General features: G+C 49.4%; 2 protein-coding genes across 4 annotated transcripts in view; one reads left to right on the top strand and one right to left on the bottom strand.

Moving 5' to 3' along the window:
• LIMK2 (LIM domain kinase 2) overlaps nucleotides 1-7906 on the top strand; it is a 32660-nt gene extending 24754 nt beyond the window's left edge. For all 3 annotated transcript variants that reach the window (XM_033075639.2, XM_033075637.2, XM_033075638.2), the window contains 7 exons: nucleotides 362-493; nucleotides 760-816; nucleotides 989-1054; nucleotides 1845-2019; nucleotides 3327-3382; nucleotides 5138-5295; nucleotides 5858-7906. In XM_033075639.2, the coding sequence (XP_032931530.1) occupies nucleotides 362-493; nucleotides 760-816; nucleotides 989-1054; nucleotides 1845-2019; nucleotides 3327-3382; nucleotides 5138-5295; nucleotides 5858-6014 (801 nt within the window). In that variant the 3' untranslated portion in view covers nucleotides 6015-7906. The remainder of the gene's footprint in view (nucleotides 1-361; nucleotides 494-759; nucleotides 817-988; nucleotides 1055-1844; nucleotides 2020-3326; nucleotides 3383-5137; nucleotides 5296-5857) is intronic.
• A 770-nt stretch (nucleotides 7907-8676) lies between these two features.
• Nucleotides 8677-15192, bottom strand: PIK3IP1 (phosphoinositide-3-kinase interacting protein 1). The gene is made up of 6 exons (XM_033075642.2): nucleotides 15110-15192; nucleotides 14845-14961; nucleotides 14640-14756; nucleotides 12495-12680; nucleotides 12275-12353; nucleotides 8677-10286 (listed from the first exon to the last, which is right to left on the bottom strand). The coding sequence occupies exons 1-6, from the start codon at nucleotides 15168-15170 to the stop codon at nucleotides 10079-10081; spliced, it is 768 nt and encodes a 255-aa protein (XP_032931533.1). The 5' UTR covers nucleotides 15171-15192; the 3' UTR covers nucleotides 8677-10078.
• Between the last annotated feature and the right edge of the window lie 270 nt (nucleotides 15193-15462).

A 15462-nucleotide genomic window follows, 5' to 3' on the forward strand; every position in this document is an offset into this window, starting at 1 on the left:
AACTATTTTCTTGGTGGCTGTCTACCATGTTTTTCAAAGTCAGATTTAGCTTAAAGACAGCTCCCTAAACACCTACATTGCTGTTGTGGCCCTGATACACACAGCACAGACCCAATAATTGCCCTGGAGAGTTTCTCACTCTGAAAAGTTAGCCAAACTCAAGGGTGCTCTCCTTAAAGACTAAGATCAGGTTAATTGCACAGCATCAAAATGAAGAGGCAACAGTTAATTGAATGCCTTAAGGTTGCGGTTTGAGTTTTCTCTGAGCAGGGCTTGGAGTACTGGAGTGCTTTTCACCACTGCATGGATCTGTCAGGACTTGTTGCATTCACTTTTTGGGGTGGGATGTCTCTGCTTGCAGGTGAAGGTGATGCGCAGCCTGGACCACCCCAATGTGCTGAAGTTCATTGGTGTGCTGTACAAGGACAAGAAGCTGAATCTCCTCACTGAGTACATTGAGGGGGGCACTCTGAAGGATTTCCTCCGCAATGCAGTGAGTATGGACACCTGGCACACCTGTACTCAGTGAGCCTGACTGTGCTGATGGCTGTACCAGCCTTACATACTCGTTATTAGTCTTCTTTGGAGCTGTGTAGTAAAGCTGCTTCATAGCTGTGGGTGAGCTTGAGACAGCAAGCCTCTTCTTTCTGGGGCTGTATCGTGTGTCTCTGACTGTTGTAAGAGTCTCTGTTGTGAAAGAACTGCTGTCACCAGCTGGCTGGGAAGATGGTCCCTGACCATTGAGGATTTGTCTTTCAGGACCCATTCCCCTGGGAGCAGAAGGTCAGCTTTGCCAAAGGGATTGCCTCTGGAATGGTGAGTTGGACTGTCAACTTCAGAGCAAAGCAGACTCTTGGCTCAGGATTAGTGGCTTCAGGAGGTGGTGTATGAGTGGCTGTGGATGCTGCCTCACTACTGGAATTGGGTATTGAGACTGTAAATACTCAAATGGGAACCCCTAACACCAGCTTTTCTCCTTCTGTTCCAGGCTTACTTGCACTCCATGTGCATCATTCACAGAGACCTGAATTCACACAATTGCCTGATCAAGCTGGTGAGTTACACCTCAGTTCCCACAGCATGCTGCTCCTCTCCTTGGCATCTTCCTCCCTTGGTTTTCTCCACATGATGTTCCCTGTTTTGTCAGGGTGGAACTCATTTCAGAGAGGCTTTGTGCTGCAGGCAAAGGAGCTTTATTCTAACACAGGATTTTGCAGACTGATCTTGCTTTCACTGTTTCTGTGTTTTGTTTTCTTACCACCCTTCCTATGGTAGCAGTTCCTACAAGAGTCACCTTCTGAGAGTTAGTACAGCTCTGTTATTTATCTCAACTGTGAGATCTCTGCAGCTGTTCCTGCTCTTTTAACCACTTGATGACTTTTTATTGGCACTCAGGATTCAGACAAGTGTGTAGGTGTGTGCACGTGTGTGTTCTCTCTTTTTTTAAAATGTTGGATCACAAGATTTTTGTGTAGTTTAATTCCCTCAAGCCTGCCCTTTTTCACTTGGCTTCAGCAATCTGGGATGAAAGTCCAAGTTAATTCCTGACCACATAAAAGAGGAAGATCTAAAAGGAAAGGTCCAGGTTTCCCCTAGCAAGTGTAGCCAAATTGATAGGATAAGTGCTAGCAACTACACAGGAAATAAGTCAATTAAGGAAGTGATGAGTTCAGATCTTGAACTGGCTATCTTACACCTGTCTGGACATCTCGCTATGCCCATGTGGCTGCAGGAAACCTGGATAGTTGCCCTTAGACTGTAGTTGGTAGTGAACAGGAATTGCAGCCTTTTTGCTCCTGAAAGGGGCTGAGAGTAATCAGTGGCTTTACTAAACCCCTGTGCAGGATAAAACAGTGGTGGTGGCTGACTTTGGCCTGTCTCGGCTGATTGTGGAGGAGAGGAAGAAGCCCACGTTGGAGAAGCCGTCTGCCAAGAAACGAACGCTGCGCAAGAGCGACAGGAAAAAGCGCTACACGGTGGTGGGGAACCCCTACTGGATGGCCCCAGAGATGCTGAATGGTAAGAGTCCAGGGGCAGGGAGCAGGCAAGGAGGCAGCCTGTGACAAGGTACAGAGAGGACAGGACTACTGAAAGTTTCTGAACCCCACACAGAGGCCATAGCTGCAGTCCTGCAGTGCCTGGCCTGGTAAACCTCTGTACCAGCCCAGCTAATGTTTCTGGCTTCACAACAGGATTCTTCAGGAGGGCAACAGAAGTAAACTTGCTACAATCCAAATAAAAGGGAAGACAAAAGAGGCCTGAGATAAAACTGAACCCAAGATCAAGTTTTGTTACAGCCTCATGTTTTGGAACTGCCCCTTGAAACAGGGAATCATTACACTCTGGGATGAGGTTTATGTGTGCTGTTGCATAGACCTAGGGAGAGGCTATCTGCTGCCAGGTTTGCTGAAGCCTCAGGATTCAGGTGGGAGTTGTCCAAGTGCAGGGAAATCTAGGTTCTGACATGCAGCCCTCAGTTGCATTGAGGCTGAACTGTGACCCTTAGAGGAAAAGCTGCCCCTGCAGGAGTTGAGGTGAAATACAGTGGTTACAATTGCCTCCTAATGAGCAGGTCTCTCTGACCAGGTTGGGCAGTTTGGCTGCCTGGGATATCAGCACTGACCAGCACAGTCTGCTGGGGAGGGGAGGACTGGGCTTCTCTCCCCCAGCTCAGTTCTCCATGTTGTTTTCTTGTGTGCTGTTCTGTTTGCCTTTCCTCAAGGCCTCCAGCCCTAAAGGAGTCTGAGGCTGCTTCTCAGAGTTTTGTCTTGGTCCTGGCATTTGTCAAGAGAACAGCAAAAGCATAGTCTGACATCACCTCTGAAAGTAAGGCTGTTTACCAGCTACTGGCTTGGGTGTGTCTGTAAGCAGAGCATGGCATGCTGGAGCCCGCCAGCTTTCCCAGGATCAAAGTGCTGCCGGTGTGTAATTTATTATCTCTGCAGTCACTGCAGCAGGGCCTTGCTGGCTGCTGGGGAAGCTGAACACTGGCTCCATGCTAGAGATGCACAGGAACAGCAATCAATGGAAATGGGCAGAGGCTTTCCATAGTCATCCTTATCATTTGCTCAGACCTGATACAGTGTTGTCCTGTAATTCCCCAGTACAAGAGAGAAGCAGGCTTAAAATCTGTAATGGCAGTGTAATGCAGTTGGTATATAGAGATCTTGGGGTGACTTACCCTGCTGAGGTTTAAGCCTTGCTTTGGCTCCTGTTTAAGGGCTCTCCAGGGAATAGTCTTAGTGAAGCTTTGTACTGGCAGTTCCTGAAATAGCTGGATGGGTAGCTCTCTCTTTCCAGAGCTGAATGTCTCATGTTTCCTACAGGACAGAGCTACGATGAGATGGTGGACATTTTTTCATTTGGGATTGTTCTCTGCGAGGTAAGGACATTACATGACATCTTTAATGGACCATCTCTGTGCACACATGCTGTCACCCAGATCTCTGCATCTGAGTGTGCAGCCTGTGACCTAACAGCACATTATTAGTGAATTAGACTGGGAGAAAAATCTTACCCTGCCTCTGTTTCCTCAAGGAGATAACTGTCTTGTAGTCTTCTGGTCCCAGTTTCTTCCTGGACTGAGAGAAGCTGTAAAAAATCATCAGGTTCTGACTGAGCCTGGTATCCATTTGAAAGTAGATGTGTTCCTTGGAACTGCAATACTTTTTTCTTTTTCTGCCTCATTAAAAGAACAATCAGCTGCATAATCTCAGCAAATTCAGGGCCTCCACTGGGGATGGCACTTTACTTCAAAGAAGTGGAAAACAAAAACCTCTTTGCAGGTTGATTAATGAAGCTTGCACCCTGAAGTCTGTGGGCTTGGTTTATTTCTGAGCCAATGCAGAGTATGACTGTTATGTCAGGCTTTTCTATCTGCAAAACAAAAAGCACCACTTGAAAGCTGCAAAGTATTTTCAGTTTAAAAGGTGTGTATGACAGTGGAAATACAGATGAAAGGCAGGGTGTTGTGTAACACAGCAGTTGCAGGAACACCAGGGGATGCCAGCACAGTTTCATTTTCAATGTTTGGATGAAGGGGACAAAGAAAATGTGTGGGCATAAATCTTTGTGGCCTCATATGGAGCTCTGTTTACACTGGGCCCTCCTCTCAGAGAATATTGTGGTTGTGAGTGATAGATTTGGGAACTTGAAAAATCTGTATACGGGATTAAAACAATTGTTTCATCTAGAAAAAAAGACAAAAGGGTGGTAGCATATGAACATTCTCCTTGTTACCAAAATAACTATGCAAAAAAAATTAAAATTAAACACTCAGATAAGAAATAAACCTGCCAAAATACATAATAGGCATTTCTGTCTAGTTACAGGATGTGGCTGTCATGCTGAGTTATTGGCATAGAAAAGCCTGTGTGGTTATAAATAACACCCCTTCTATGATACCTGATGAGACTTTAAACCGAATACTCTGTCCATGGGAAAGTCTGTAGTGACCTTGTGAGTCCAGATCACCCCACAGCTCTCTGCTGTGGGCTCCTTTCCTCCTACACTTGTGCTGGAGGTGCTGAGCACTGGGGCAATGCTGGGGCAGGGCTTCCCTGCCCACCCAGCTCTTTACTGGCTCTTGTTCTTGTCTGTCCCTCGGCCCTCTGGCTGTGGTGGGGGGTTGGATCTGTCACTGGCGGAACAACTCAAAATTAGAGGTGCTGTTGGCTTCCCAGCACCTGGGTCTGGCTCTGTACTGAGGGGCTTTGGGGATGGGATGGGATGGGATGGGATGGGATGGGATGGGATGGGATGGGATGGGATGGGATGGGATGGGATGGTGATCCAGGTTGCCTTGGTTACCTGCAATCAGGAGGGACTGTATCATCCCCAGCTGTAAGACACTGTGGAGCTCCCTGAGGAGGGGCACATCACACTGTGTCTTCTGGCAGAGAGACCCTGGGCAGAAGGAGAAGGCATCTGGGACTTCCTCCACAGTCCTGGACTTGAAAAAGCTTCCTGTGAAGTTTGTCTGTACATAGTGCCCTGAGCTAGCGGCTTCATTGGAAAGGAAGAACAATGTTTCCTTTCCACCATAATACATTAAAGGAGCCCCTGCCTGATGCAGAAGTTCCCTGTTTAACACTCTGGAACTGTTGCAGTACTTAAGTGTTCTCTCATTTTTCCCTAGATCATAGGCCAGGTTTATGCTGACCCAGACTGTCTCCCACGCACACTGGATTTTGGCCTTAATGTCAAGCTGTTCTGGGAGAAGTTTGTTCCTGCTGATTGTCCTCCAGCCTTTTTCCCTCTGGCTGCTATTTGCTGCAGACTGGAACCAGAGAGCAGGTAGGTTTGGGCTCTGGATGACTCCTCTTTGGAAGCCTGCAGGATGTGTCTGTATTCCCATAGTGGAAGGACTGCTCTGCACAGAGGGCTCCAGCCTTCTGTGGGAATGCTCAAAGGATTCCATGAGTGGGAGACTTCAGTCTCAACAGTTTGGGACAGAGACTGATGTATGTATGGTGGAGATGTCTAAAACAATTCCAAGACAGAGAGAGAGTAAAGGAGGAATGATTGCTCAGGATTTCTCAGGTACAGAGAGTAAGGACAGACTTTGACAGTAAGGTAAATACTTCATTTGATTTCAGTTATGAAACCTGTAGCTTCAGAACAGTGTTGCTGCCAAGCAGGTTCCAAGAGCCAGACCTCCCTGGTCATTCACTGGCTATAAAAATGGGTAGCCCAGACAGATGAGGGCTTTGCAGTCTTGGGAGTTGAATGGGGAGGAAATCACAGCGCTGTTCACCACTCTGCATGGTACAGGGACCTGGATGGACAGCTAGCTCAGCCTTTCCAGATGCTGTTCTGCTTCTTCTTTCCTACTCATGTTTCTCACTGCTTCTTCCAGGCCCCCTTTTTCCAAGCTGGAAGATTCCTTTGAAGCTCTCTCTCTGTACCTGGGAGAACTTGCCATCCCCCTTCCATCTGAGCTGGAGGAGCTGGACCACAATGTGAGTGTGCAGTACGGACTGAACCGTGACAAGCTACCTGAAAACACTACCTAGGCTGCTTGTGCTGCTTCCTGCATCACTTCCATTGGAGCTGGGATGAGCATCAGGGAGGGAGATGCACTTCAGCCACTTCCAGGGCATTAAGGGGCACCACACTGTGCATCTGCTGCACTGCCTCTCTCTCCCCACCCAGCTTCCCTCCTCTTGGATATCCTGATTCACTGTGGATTTCTAGCATGTTTCAGAAGCAAAAAGGACTGTTTCCTGCCAGCTGCACCTAGGAAAGCCTCTGAACACTATTTTTCTGGCTTGAGAAATATTTCTCTGGCCTTTTCAGGCTTCTTTACTGTGGTGCCTTAGAACTTGGCTGCAAGCTGTGAAGCCACCCTGGCCTGTCTGCCAGGGAGGGAATTGCTATAGGAGATTCTCCTGGGTAAGGACCAGCACTTCTGGAACAGCTTCTCCCACTAACTGCCCTGCCCAGAAAGCTGGGGAAATTGGACATCCAGCAACATGTCCCACCAGGACAGCACATGTATGTATTTGCATGTGTTTCCCAGAACAACCCACTGAGATTTTGGCCTCTGACACACATCAGAGGAAGGAGCAAAAAGCCCCAGAAACTGGGCAACTCTCCTGAAATACCTTGTCTCTGGGGAAGCACATATGAATTGTTTTGGTTTTGTGGGCTTTTATTCATTCTGTGTCTCTGAATACCTCCAAAAGCCTGCCTAGAAACACTAAGACTGAGCTCTGCTTGCCCCTCCTGATGGCAAATGAGGCAGGCGGCAAATGAGCCACTGGAGCATTTTCAGCCCCTGCGCCTGCAGTGAGTTTGCCTGCCCAAAACCTTAACCTAGGTGAAAGTATTTGAACCTGAATGTGTAGTTCTGCACTAGGCACTGGGTGTGGACATTCCTGAGTGCTTCAGCTCTTGGCCTGTGGATGTGAGGTGACAGAAATGGTGGCAGAAGGTGCTTGTCACAAAGCCAAAGGTTTGAAGAGTATCAGACCTTAGGCATGGACAATGGCAAAAGGAGACTTGCCCAAGGTTAGTTAAAGGATGAACTTGTCATGAATAGGAAAGTGCTGGAGAATGTCCCATCCTCCCTGGAGTGGCAGCTGGAGAACTAATAATTCAGTTGCCACTACCTCATCCTTTCCTCCAGACTGTGCAAGTATGCTCCCTTTGAAGGTCCTTCTTGCAGCTGCTGCTGCAGCACCTGAGCTGATTCTCCAAACAGAAATTTTCCTCAGGGTCATTCCCTGCTCTGGGGTGGGGGGGAAAAAGGGCTTGCAGTCATTGGGAGGTGGGTAGGGGTGTATTTTCTTCCAGTACTTCTCTTCCTCCCTTGGTGGGAAAGGAAGGAAGCAAGCTATGGTGCAGTAGCTCACATGGTTGGCAGAACTGAACAAAAAGCTGGATCAAGTTCTGCTTGTAAGTCTCACAAACATCATGATTTAACTGGATTTTTAGTGTGCTCCTTTTCCCCTCCTCCTCCCTTCAGCATTGAATGGTGGGGAATGGGTGTTAGTCTTTGCTGTTACTTTGGTTTCTTCCCCCTACCCATGAGTTTAAAGTATTATGTAAAGTAACATGGGACCAGCCATCACCTGACATCAGGTATGCAAGGGGGGTGTTTTTAGTCTGTGTAGTGGTGTTTTAGAAACACTGGAGACTCCCTGTGCTGTGAGTCAGGCAGGAGCCTCCCTAAACTGGGTCCAGTGGATCCAGGATTGTTAATAGGATTTGCCCTTTCATTTCCCCTCCCAGGCTGGTTTGTGAGGGGACCCCTGAAGGGAGAGTCCTGGGTGATGTGTGGGTGGGGTTTATGAACTGTGATTTGCACAGCTCCACGTTCTAACTAAATTAAAGAGCAGTAACTGTATGCTATTGAGAACAAGATTTTTGTGGTCTCTGTGTTAAATAAAGCCGGAAGCTGTAACTTTCTCGGGTTCCTATTGTAGTCACAAAATGGCAACATCAAAACTGCCCAGATGAGATGAGGTACCATCTAGAACACCCTGTTTTGAGTCAGTGGCCGCTGCCACATTCACAGAACTGCAGAATCACAGTGCAGTGCTCTGTATGACTATTTACCTGGAGTGAGGGAAAGGGAAGTTCAGTTCTGTTCATTCCTTGGTTGCTTTTTAAGGGTGGACAGGAGTCAGCAGATCATGGAGCCTCTCTCCATTTTCCTTCTCTAATCCAGGGGTAAAAATACAGCCTGTTCTTGGAAACATCTTATTCTGAAATACTTGGTGCAGGGGACATTTGTGAAGACAACAACTGAACAGAAATGCTGGCTGTTAGTACCTGCTGTAACCTGCTGTGCCCTGTCTCCACTGTACTTTTCAAGGGATGGAGCTGCTGTTGAGCAGCACCCAAACAGAGCTGACCCAGGTCACTGCAGGAAGGGGCTGTAACCAAGAGTGTTCCCATGGGCCAGCCTGCTGAGTCACCCACAGCTCACACCCCCACAGCTGCTTCTGAGGAACAGTGTCCCAGTCCAAGAGCAGCTGCTGGCAGCAGGGAGACAAGCTCCATGCCCCTTTCAGTGCTGGTGAGTGCAGGCACTGCTTGTAGGGATTTACCTTTGGGCCTGGCAAACTCAAGTGGCATCTTCTCTTCTTCTCCATTCAAAGTCTGAAACAAGGCAAAGGATGCTGCTCTGGCAGGAGGAATGCACAGATGAGCCACAGTCCACACAGGTCAACAGAGCATTCTTCTTTTAAGCTTTAATACAAGGTAGCACAGTCTGCACCTTCTCATAATGAGGTATTTAAAACATTTTACAAATAAATGGTATTCAAAGGCATTTAAAAATAAAGTATTTCCCTTTTCTGAACCAAACCTTAACACTAAAACCCCTGCTGCCAAGTGCTGCTCCCTGTTAGGCCCACAGCTATAAAGCAGATGGCTGGAAAACTTACTTGAATGGCTTGAATCCCCTGAAGCGGGGACAGATGTTTCCCTGAACTGGCCCTGCATTGGGGCCCTTAGGGAGACACTGCAGCAACCATTCCTTCCAAACCCCCTGAAATGCTAATAAAAGTTGTTACAAAACCTCTCTGATAGGACCAGGCTCTGTAAGTAGTCTTGCTGCACAAGCTGAGTGTGTGACAAGAGGCTGGGCCAGAAGCCCCACCAGAACTTCAGTATCTTACTAACAGCTGCCCTGTTCTGTCCTTAGAGCCAGAACTGCTGCAGTGTGATCAGGGTGACCTCCACAGCTTGGCCACTCCGTCCAGCACTGGCTGTGTAGGAAGCCAAAGGAGTTCAAAAGAGGATGTTATCTATCCTCAGTGTTTAGCCTACTGTAAGTAACTGAAGGGCAGTTTGTTTTCTTCACCCCACAACTATCTAGCACGTACCCTTGCTTTTCTGATCTAAGTGAGCAGGAGGCACAGACAGACCCCCTAGACACCTACAACTGTGGCTGTGCATGTAGCACCACAGGGGAATGGAGAAGTGGCCTCAGCCCTGTGGAAGACCTGGATTTGTCAAGACCTTGAGGAGAGCACTGGGGCTAAACATACTGCTTCTGGCCAAAAGACATCCCTCAAATAAGCTCTTCCTAGGAAAAAAACCTGATCCAGTAGCAGGATTCTGGAAAGTGCTTCCAGCTCTCAGCCACTAAAGCAAAAAGGCAGGAACTATAATCAGAGTGTAATTATCTAGCTAAGTCTGACATGAAGCTCCCCTCAGTCCCTGCAAGTATTGTTCTCTCCTGAGGTTCCAGGCTGAAAACTTAAGTAACAGTGCACACCATTAAATAGGAAAAGAACAGAAAAAGAGGAAGCCACAACCATACTCCGGGCTATGGGACCTGTGGCCAGTTGTAAGCCTGGCCCATCATCCCCCCCAGCTCCTTGGCACACCATGGAGATAGGTGGGAGGAAGCAGCAGGGTCCACCACACCAGTCCCCAGCTGGTCATGCACTGAATGGTGCCCCTCGAACAGATGATGAATAGCCCATTGTTCTGTTCCTCTGCATCACCTTCATCCGGCGTTCATCGAAAAGAAAACAAAATAGAAATGAACACACGCAACCCCTGCACTCACAGTGGGAAGCTGGAGGCTTTGCTCAGCCTGTAGTGCTCCTGCCTGAGCTGCTCAGGCACCAGGAGTCCCCGCCTGCCCCATGAGGGGGCCGCTGCTGTCCCGTGTGTCCTCCACGGGGGTCTGGCTGGTGTGCACCACTATGGTGTTCTCATCCACCAGCTCGCACGCGGGGTTGCTGAACGCTGACAGGGGCAGCGTAATGCGCTGCATTTCACGCTCATAAACCTTCTGTTCGTGCTTCTCCTTCAGGTCTTTCCCCCTGCATTACAACAAAAACAAAACATATACGTGAGGTGAGTGCTGCTGCTTGGAGAGAGTCTCAGTAAAGCTGATATAGTAGAGAAGAAGGGACTCTGCTCTTTAAGATAAACAGTTTCCAACAGCATACAAAGGGCAGAAATATTCCCTGCTGTAAGCAGAGGACCACAGCTGAGCATCTTTGAAAAACAAGCAGCCAAGTGAAGTCTGTCCCTCCCACAAACTGGCCTACTGACTGACATTACTGCTGCTAAATGACTGTAAAGCCAGGCCCCTCCTTCAAACCACAGCGCTGCCATATGTTTCCTTATCCTTTACAGTCCCACAGCACTGCCTGGTGCAGGCCCAGGGGAGAAGTGAGACAGTGCAGAGGCCACTGCTGTGGAAAACAGCTTCTGTAACCTGCTTCATCTGAAATAAATACTCGAGGTGGTGACAGCTTCTGCCTTTTGCAACAAATCAAGCTGTCCAGAAAGTATTAAAGCTGACTTTAGAGCTGGCCCTGCCTTCTGTGCCTTCTGCCACTGCAGCTATAATAGCTTAATGCCACAATCAGCTCCTCAAACCTACCTCAGTCTCCAGCCTGTTGCTAAGGGAAGGAACACCTCTGTAATTTGTGCTGCGGAAGAACTGCCTTGCTTTAAAAATGGATTTGGCATTAATAGCATGTTGTCTCCGGAAGAGCTGTGTACACCAAAAACTACTGAACTCATTAAAGGTTTCTCACCACACCTACTACCCAAACCTGCCAGCTTGCACATGCAATTTTGAGATCAAGGCAAGGAGGGAGACAGTAAACCTGCACTACAGCCCTGCTGTGAGCTCTCTGTGACTGAAGAAGCAAAGCTGCATTTGGACAAAGCCAATATTGGTCTATTGCTTCCTCCCGCTGAGGACAGGAGAGAGGTGGTACAGGCACCACTCCCTCCTCCTGAGGCTCGTGATCTCAAGCAGGCAGAGCTGCTGGGGTTTCCTGTCAGCATTTTGGCTGCTTTTCAAAGCTGCCTACAAGCGTGCAGCAGTGGCTGCCGTTCCTGCCAGCACACAAGACAGCATTCTCTGAAGTGACACCTCAAATCAGATTCCTCGACAAGCAGTGCTCTGTGTTTTGCCCCTTATGTAACACTCCTCCCTCTGCTTTTTTTCTGTCAGCATTTATTATAAACACTTACATAAGGACATGTCCCAGCTTGGGAAAGGGCTCCTTCTGCTTGGTTGTGTCAGACTGTTGTCAAACAGCCAAAACACAGAACAAACCCTCCCAGAGGAGGGAGCCTGGGCCTTTGCTTGCTGCAGCGACAATCACTGCTATTTGTTAATCCTGCCCTCTCTTACAACCAAGCAGCTTGCTACTGCCACTACCCTCAAACACTGCTGAGCTACAGAAACACTTCTGTCCAACACACTGAAGTGGCTGAAAAAAAGAGTAACTGAAGTTCAAATCAAAACTGACCTTAAAGTATACAGGAGCTTTGTTAAAATGAACTTTGACCAAAAAAAAGTGCTACCTGATAGTCAGCTTCATAGGACACAATACATGAGTAGCAAAACAAAATTTGCCGATTGGTTTTCTTCTAAAGATAGACTAGAGCAATGAACAGGTGGCCTGCTAGAAGGATTGTTCTTTTTCTGATCAAAAGAAACTTCCTGTGAGGGCACCTGGGATCTGCTCTTTCCAGTTCTGACAAAATCCTCTCCCCTGGACACATCTGAAAAAGCCACATCAAGGTGCACATGCACACACAAAACCCCAAATATTAAAGAGGGCAATTTGAAACTTGAAGTGAGACAGAACATCAAAATAATGGGGGAAATGAACAGAATTAACTCTTCAGTAGTTCTTTCCTCAGTGTGACAAGTAAACTTGCTCAATGTGCAATAACCAAACATAGCTTCTGTTGCATTTCCTTAGGATCTGGTTGGGTCTGCAGGTGCTCAGACATTCCTGCTCTATATACAGCAGCTTTTGAACAAAGAACAGCCACTCACCTCTTATAGATGTATCCCAGGACAATTCCAGTCCCGATGGCAATGATTATCACCATCATGATCAGCCCTAGCACATAACCTTTGAAAAGAGAAGAAAAAAAAAAAAAAGCCAAAATTAGAGCCAGAAGATCCAGCTATAATGTTGCTTTCAGAGCCTCAAAACAGGTCTGTCCTGCCAGAATTACAGGAGTGGATCCATCATGTGAACCTGAGTTCTTACCTAGTGTCCCTAAGTCCTTCTTTTCTTTGGAGTTCATCTGTACCCTCTGACTGATCCCAATGACGGGCTGCACTGCGGCTGCCTCGCTCCGGGAGGGCAAGGTATCAGCTGGTTCAAACACCTGCTCATCCTCCTGGGAAGCACCAACTTCTGCTGTAGGGACTGGGGCTGTGGTAGCTGTAGCATCTGTAGAGAGGGGGGAAAAAATATATACAAACATACCAAGCACTTATGAGTACTTCAAAACAACATGTGCCTAGAGAATGGGACAGCTCTAGCCTGGTAGCACTGAACTGCCTTCAAAGCACACTGAAAAACACTTGTTCCCCCTTAAGCTGTTGCCAGAGGTCCTACCAAAGTAGACAAGAAATGTACTCCTCCCCCCACTTTCCTTTGACATGAATCTATTTAACTAAGAGTCCAAGGCACCACCACAGATGAGAGAAGTCTGACAGCAGAATGAAACCCAGGTTCAGGGCATGAGTCCAGAGGATGCACAATGACTTCATTTAGTGTATAGATCAATATACAGGCTGCAGCTTCAATCATGCTGAACAGACGTGAACAAGATTATGAGAATCTCCATCCCAAATCTCCCAGGAGCCTATTTATCTCTCTTCTGCCTCAATCTTCCTGACACTGGGAAGTTTGACAGGAGACTCCAGCTGACGTGAAAACAATCTGGGGATTTTCTTCCCTCTCTTTGCATTGGTGTACCAAAGTGTGATAGTCTGGGACACCACAGGACAGCCTAAGTCAGAGCAGCCCTCAGGCAGCACAGCATTGACTAAGGACAAGTTCCTCCTCAGCTAAGGCCCAGAATAGGCACCCAAGGTTCCTTCTCAGCCCTGTTTTTTATCAATGCTCTTTTTCATCAACAGCATTGAAAGATTTTCAAGGTAGCTCCTTCTTTCATGACATGGTTTAAATGAAAGCTGTAGCACTGTAAAAGCTGTGACAGGTATCTATTACCTGTTCAACACAAACCCCCTTCCTTTTTGGAAATGCTATTCACAGTATGCATCCACACCTGAAAACTCACTCCACCTGCATCTCCCCCCACAGCAGGCAATAACTCCATGTGGATTTTCTATCTGCAGCCATTTTGAGTCTTCAGTGGAATGTGAAATGGAAGTACAGAAGGGAGTCAGAAACAGGAAATCAGGGGTCCTGTACAGTTAACTTCACGTGGGTAAGCCAGGGCAACTGAACTAAAGTGAACTCTTGGACTATGAAAAGGTGCCCATTCTAAGCTGCAAAACTGAAACCTATTAAACATGCAAATGGATAAAAGGTCAGGAAACTCTCCTGATTCTAAAGCTGCAAGAGTGTTTTGAGTAAGGATCTTGGCAGCAGAACATTTTTTTTTTCTTCATCTTTAGGGAAAAGCAGGCAAAAAAAGAGCAAAGTGAAAAAAAGGGGAGGGTGTATGTGCGTGGGAAAAGTATTTACATGCAAGGACAGCAGTCCCAAGGGACAGTGGTATGAGTACATCTTGCAGGGCTCAGAAAGTAGTAAACAGTTCAAAAAACCCCAAGTGGTTACTCTGGTGTCAGTCAATACTGACACCTCCTCTCCCTGAAACAGGCTTCAGCTACAGTTCTTTTGGCAAACTGCTTCTCACTGTGACTATCCAGAAGGAATCCAGTGTTTCCATTTCTTACTATCCTCCCTCCTAGTTCTCATTTTTTCCACATTCTTCCTCTGCACCCCGTACTTAAATTCCCGTTGGCAATCCTTTTAACAGCAGGAGCCTTCCTTAGTCAGCCGTAACAAGCCCCACAGCAACAGTCTTCCCACACCTCAGCAGTTCCTGGATGTCCAGACCTCAGCCTTTTGCAACATAGCCAGAGAGCGCTATAGTGATAAGTGGATTATGGGGGAGTGGGGGCTTTTCACAGGCCTTTTCTGGCACTAATGGAAAAGCTCTAGGGGCGGAGCACGGCATAGCTGGGAGCAGATGTGCACACACAGGCGGGGGCTGGAAGGGAGCCCTGGGTACGCGATGTTTCCGAGGAAGGAGCCGGCGTGGCCCGGGTTGTTTGTGCGCAGGGGGGACCCCACCCTGGTGACAAACGCAAGCCCCGCGGTACGGGGCAGGCCAGGGAGGGCAGAACAGAGGGAGGCCGGCGGGGCCGCTCTTACCTGAGCACTGGGCGATGTCGCAGGATCGCCGCTCGGGGATCCCGGTAGCGCCTTGGATGTAGCACCAGGGCGCGGCGTCGCCGTCCGGGTTCCTGCAGCTGTTGTGGTCCTCATCGACTGCCAGAGAGCAGCGAGCCGTCAGCGCGGCCGCGGCACCCTCCGCTCCCCCGAGAGCCCCCCCAGCGTCCCCCGGGCCCGGACCCACCTGCGGGGAGCCCGGCGCCGGGGCCGCTCCGCACCGTCAGCCAGTTGAGGCACGGGGCGCCGCCGGAGGCCACTTGCCGGCTGCCGCGGTAGGACGCGCCGCTGCCGCGGAGGCACTCTGCGGAGAGACGAGCGAGCCTTGCGGGCGGCCCGGGCAGCCCCCGCCGCTCCGGGCCGCTCCCCAGCGCGGCCCCCGCCTTCCCCACAGGGGTGTCTCCCCTCCCGAGACCGGCCTTTGTCCCCCACAAAGCCGGGCCGGCACTCACCCTCGGCGCCGCGGGCGGCCCCCAGCAGCAGCGAGCCCAGCAGGAGCAGAGCGCGCAGCATCCTCGGCGCGGAGGGCGAGGAGCCGCCGCCAGCCCGGCCGCGCAGCTCGGCTCCGCTCGGCGAGACCTGCCCCGGCGCTCCCCTCCCGGTAAACAAGCGCCGGGCTGCGCTTCCCCCCCCCGCCCCGCAGCCGCCGCCGGGTCCTAACGCTGCCGCTGCCGCTGCCCGCCCCCGGGAGGGGAAGGGGCGGCTGCTGCGGGCAGGGCTCGGGGCAGGACGGAACCTGCTGCCGCACCGGCTCCTTCACCCGGCACCGAGCACGGCGATGGGTGCGATGGGTGCTCGGCACCCT

The sequence above is a fragment of the Catharus ustulatus genome, chromosome 18 (genome assembly GCF_009819885.2).
Source record: "Catharus ustulatus isolate bCatUst1 chromosome 18, bCatUst1.pri.v2, whole genome shotgun sequence".
Classification (NCBI taxonomy): Eukaryota; Metazoa; Chordata; class Aves; order Passeriformes; family Turdidae; genus Catharus; species Catharus ustulatus.

Bases quoted from the DNA above. Each gene is read 5' to 3' on its own strand.
- PIK3IP1 (XM_033075642.2), bottom strand. From the start codon at position 15,170: ATGCTGCGCGCTCTGCTCCTGCTGGGCTCGCTGCTGCTGGGGGCCGCC. The intron at 14,962-15,109 runs GTGAGTGCCGGC...GTCTCTCCGCAG, and splicing joins GGCCGCCCGCGGCGCCGAGG to AGTGCCTCCGCGGCAGCGGC. The intron at 14,757-14,844 runs GTGGGTCCGGGC...GCTCTCTGGCAG, and splicing joins CGGCGCCGGGCTCCCCGCAG to TCGATGAGGACCACAACAGC.